General features: G+C 34.7%; 1 protein-coding gene across 1 annotated transcript; it reads left to right on the top strand.

The window, feature by feature from the left end:
• The first annotated feature begins 502 nt into the window (after positions 1–502).
• On the top strand, positions 503–3467 carry LOC142543024 (GTP-binding nuclear protein Ran-3-like). Its single transcript, XM_075649983.1, has 8 exons — positions 503–711; positions 799–868; positions 1424–1480; positions 1579–1696; positions 2450–2539; positions 2642–2821; positions 2911–2988; positions 3143–3467. The coding sequence occupies exons 1-8, from the start codon at positions 709–711 to the stop codon at positions 3210–3212; spliced, it is 666 nt and encodes a 221-aa protein (XP_075506098.1). The 5' UTR covers positions 503–708; the 3' UTR covers positions 3213–3467.
• The last annotated feature ends 1079 nt before the right edge of the window (positions 3468–4546 follow it).

Raw genomic sequence — 4546 nt, 5'->3', positions numbered from 1 at the left:
GTCAATCCCCGTCACCGACGCCAGAGCTCTATTATCAATAATTTCAAGAGTCATGTCAATCTCGTCACTGACACAACATATGTTTCGATTTTCTCTATCTTCCAATAAACCATCTCAATGAGAATTAAAAGTATTTTTATTTCTTTTCCAGTAAACCATCTCTATTTGGTTTTAAATATTGAATTTGAATTCATATATATTGATGTTGTGTATTAGATATTGCAAGCAATTGATGGATTAGAATGTAATTTAATTCTACTTTATGTACTTTCATGTATAACAATAATAATTGTGGAAACAATTTGGGCTCAGACATGGATATTGACTTGATAGTTTTATATTTGAAACTGTAACATATTTGGACAAGCTTGTCCATAGGCCCATAAAACTTGTTTCTGTAATTTGGCTATTGGGCCCAAGTAGTAAGCCCAATACAAAACATTTCTAGAAAGGCGTCTCTCACCCAACCGAGGTGTACCCCTAACACGCGACAAGCATGTGACACCGCGACAACATTTGATCCAACGGTTCAGATCATCGCGTCAGCTTAAAGCTACTCGGTTTAGCACAAATTCAAGACTACTCCGCATTAGGGCTTCCGAATCCCTATATATATGCCACGCATATAAACGCACCACCATTCGCAGATTATACGCATTCTTCCTCTTTCGAGCATCGTCTTTTTACTTTCAACCGCAGAAAATACGCATGGTATATGTTTATACGTAGATTCGTGTAGCAGAATTATATTTTTGTTGATGTGATTTTTCTGATTTTTTTTCTTTTTGTGATGTTCAGGCTTTGCCGAACCAACAAACCGTGGATTACCCGAGCTTCAAACTCGTAATTGTCGGCGATGGTGGCACTGGTAATTTTTTAGATTTATTCAAATATTTATTCTTGTTTTTGAGTGTTTGTTTAGCCGACTATGTGATTTTTGCTATGTTTCTTTCACCGATAATAGATTAATTAATGATGGTTTAGGCAACTTATGTTATATGTTCGAAGGCGTATCAGTAGTTAGTTCGGATCTGGATTTAGTTTTTTTCCAGTTTTACTAATTGATGATTATGATGTTAGACTGCTTCAAAGCCTTCAACATGTACATTGATTTGATAATTAGGGTGGTATGGTTTGCGACGACGATTGCATTTTGCTTTTTTGTTAATTTCTTAATCAATTGATTATCTGTTCTGTTTATGAAGCAGTTTTATACGCTTTAGTTCAGTAATTACGATGACGGTATCTCTGTTATAAATTCTTGTGATGTCTTGTCTAACATCTTAGAACCTTGAATTTACTGTTTTATGACAAGGTGTTTCTGAGCAGAGTAAAGTAAATTGCATTAGCAAGAGCACGTGATTGAGGATTCTTTTTTGCAACTTGGTCGTTGTGGTTTTATATATTTCTTTTACTGTTGTAGGGAAAACCACTTTCGTGAAGAGGCATTTGACTGGAGAATTTGAGAAGAAATATGAGCGTAAGTTCCAGTGGAATATGTTCTCTTTGTACTTGTTTCAGAATATTCTTTTTCTGTGTGATTTTTATTTCTGAAGAGCCTCTTTTTTTTTTGTGCAGCTACCATTGGCGTGGAAGTTCATCCACTAGATTTCCATACTAACTGCGGGAAAATCAGATTTTACTGCTGGGACACGGCCGGACAAGAGAAATTTGGTGGCCTTAGGGATGGATACTAGTAAGTGAATTTTTTTTATCTCATGAACTCATAGTTATTTATAGGAGACAAGTCGCGCTAAAGTGCTAGGGGGCCCTGGAGGCGCAAAGCTTAGCACACATTTTCTTGGAGGAAAGTGCATTTGATATAAATTTTGAAATTCAATAAAATACATTAAAACAAACCGCAGTTTGGAATTTTTGATAAAAAGGAGTAGTGGAGTACCTTACTACGTGATTCAACAATGCAAACGAGATATGGGCGTGCCTGAGTAACAAGCCAAGCACAATGTCGCCTAGGCGCACGCTTTTAACAACCATGCATGAACTGTTACTTTGCTTCTTGATTATGCTTTTGTTTGTTCACAATTGGAGACTTTTTGGGAAGAAAGGATAGCGTTTGAAATATTTAATCAGCGATTCTGTGGATGAGTTTGAATAATAAGTGAAATTAGCGTCTAGAACGGATGGTTGATATCTTTTTGAGCTGTGTGCTTCAAATCGTAGTAGGTTTGCGACATTTTCCTTGTATATTCTTCCCATATTTGTAGAAGATTATGAATTTTATAAATGAATCTGTATCTTGTATCAAAGGAGGGTGTAGTGAGTAAATTTGGTCGATGAGAAATACCAAGGTCCATTTCGTCACCTAAACTCGGTTGGATGTGGATATATTTTAGACTTCCTTGTGTATGCTATCGCTGTTTATCTTGTTTTGACCCACTGTTTTAATTTCTAAGAATGATTCTTATATTGTGTTGTTGGACTGTTTCAGCATCCATGGACAGTGTGCCATCATTATGTTTGATGTAACAGCTCGACTTACATACAAAAATGTCCCTACATGGCACCGTGACCTTTGTCGGTATGTTTTATTCTCAACTAAAATTGTGTGAGGTTTGGACTTAAAAATGGTGATGGCAAAATAACATATATAATATTTTCTACTGCCTAAAATCAAATTCAGGGTTTGTGAGAATATTCCAATAGTGCTTTGCGGAAACAAGGTTGATGTTAAGAACAGGCAAGTCAAGGCAAAGCAGGTCACCTTCCACAGGAAAAAAAATCTGCAGTATTACGAAATATCAGCGAAGAGTAATTATAATTTTGAGAAGCCCTTCTTGTATCTCGCCAGAAAACTTGCAGGGTGCGTACACAGTTTATTACATTTTGAGAAACTACTTGTTGTAGTGTTTTTTCAAAGAATTGGACTGTTTACTATGTTTCTATTTGCAGCGATGTTGCTTTGCATTTTGTTGAGTCTCCTGCTCTTGCTCCGCCAGAAGTGCACATTGATATGGCTGCACAGCAACTGTAATTATCTCTCTCTCTCTTTCTCTCATCCGGCCATTCTTGGCTAAAGTTCACACATCCACGCATAAACCTAGCCCAGTCGCATGACTAATTGTGAATTTAAACTCAATTTAAAAACAAAGACTTATTTTACCTCGTATTTAATTTTTTGCAGACATGAAGCTGAGCTTGCTCAAGCTGCTAGTCAGCCGTTACCAGACGACGACGACGAGTCATTTGACTAGAGGGAAGTTGTAGAAAGAAACTGGAGTTGAGATGTTGCAATCTTCATGGATTTAAAGACTTGGTTTTGGGATATATGTAGGTTGACTACCAACTGTGTTTGTGATTTGATTTGGTTTAAGAGAAGTTTTTACTCTTCGGAATGTTGGAGTTGTCGTTTTAGCCACTCGAGGATGTGAATGAATTGTGTCTATCATGTATTCTGCGCACTGGACAAAATAGTCGTATCAGGCCACCCACTCTGTCCGCTTTTTTCAGCATCACTTCGACAATGTTATTTTGAATGGTTGGTTGATACAACTGAAAATTCGATTGATTTTGCCTCCAAATTGAGTTGTTTTGTGGACCAGCTTATATTTTTTGACAAATATTAAGTTATATTTATAAAAATCGAGAGATTTCAATTAGTAAATTTTAGAATTTATGTTGATATTTTAATTAATTTATTCTTTCCTATTAACGTGGGAGTGGCAAATCATACATTAGCGTACGAGATGGTAATATATTGATGTTCCCAACACTATCTTGGTTGAATTATGTATACTACATTATTGAGATGTTATGACTCGATTCCAAATTTTCTGTTAAGAAATTTAAAATATTAAGCATTAAAAAAAAATATATACTCAATTATAAACGAAATATTTTGACTAAAAAATATAAATAATAGAAATAATAAAGCTAATTTGAAATTAACCAATAATATATTACCTGACAACATAAATGTTTCAATGTCATTTAAGAAAACCAATAATTGATATTTAATATAGCATCATTTAAATACATCAACTAAGATATCTTTTTTTTTAATTCTAATTATCAATGTATAATTTTACGAGTAGGTCTCTTGTGAGACGGTCTCAAAAATCTTTATCTGTGAGACGAGTCAACCCTACTGATATTCACAATAAAAAATAATATTATTAACATAAAAAGTAATACTTTTTCGTGAATGACTCAAATAAGATATTCGTCTCACAAAATAGTGACAGTTTAAACAAAAATCGTCGTCAACCAGCTCGATCTGGAACAACCATCGGACCCAGCCGATCACCAAGCTTGATATGGAATAGCCCGATCAACAATAAAATCATATCAATCTTAGAAAATGGTCAGCAACTCAAACATGGCTGTTTCAATGTCAGAAACCATACAAAACATTTCCAAACTGTCATATTCTTGAATATAATGTCTATATCATTATTTAAAGTCATATATACATCACTTTGAATATCAAACATAAGCTTTTGATGGGGATTAAAAGCATGAACATATTATTCAAGAAAAAAGCTAGAATGAGAGCAAACCCAAGAAGAGAGTGTGATGATACATTTGA

The sequence above is a fragment of the Primulina tabacum genome, chromosome 4, assembly GCF_025594145.1.
Source record: "Primulina tabacum isolate GXHZ01 chromosome 4, ASM2559414v2, whole genome shotgun sequence".
NCBI lineage: Eukaryota > Viridiplantae > Streptophyta > Magnoliopsida > Lamiales > Gesneriaceae > Primulina > Primulina tabacum.
The sequence above is the reverse complement of the archived record's forward strand: the minus strand, read 5'-3'. Positions and strand labels throughout refer to the sequence as shown.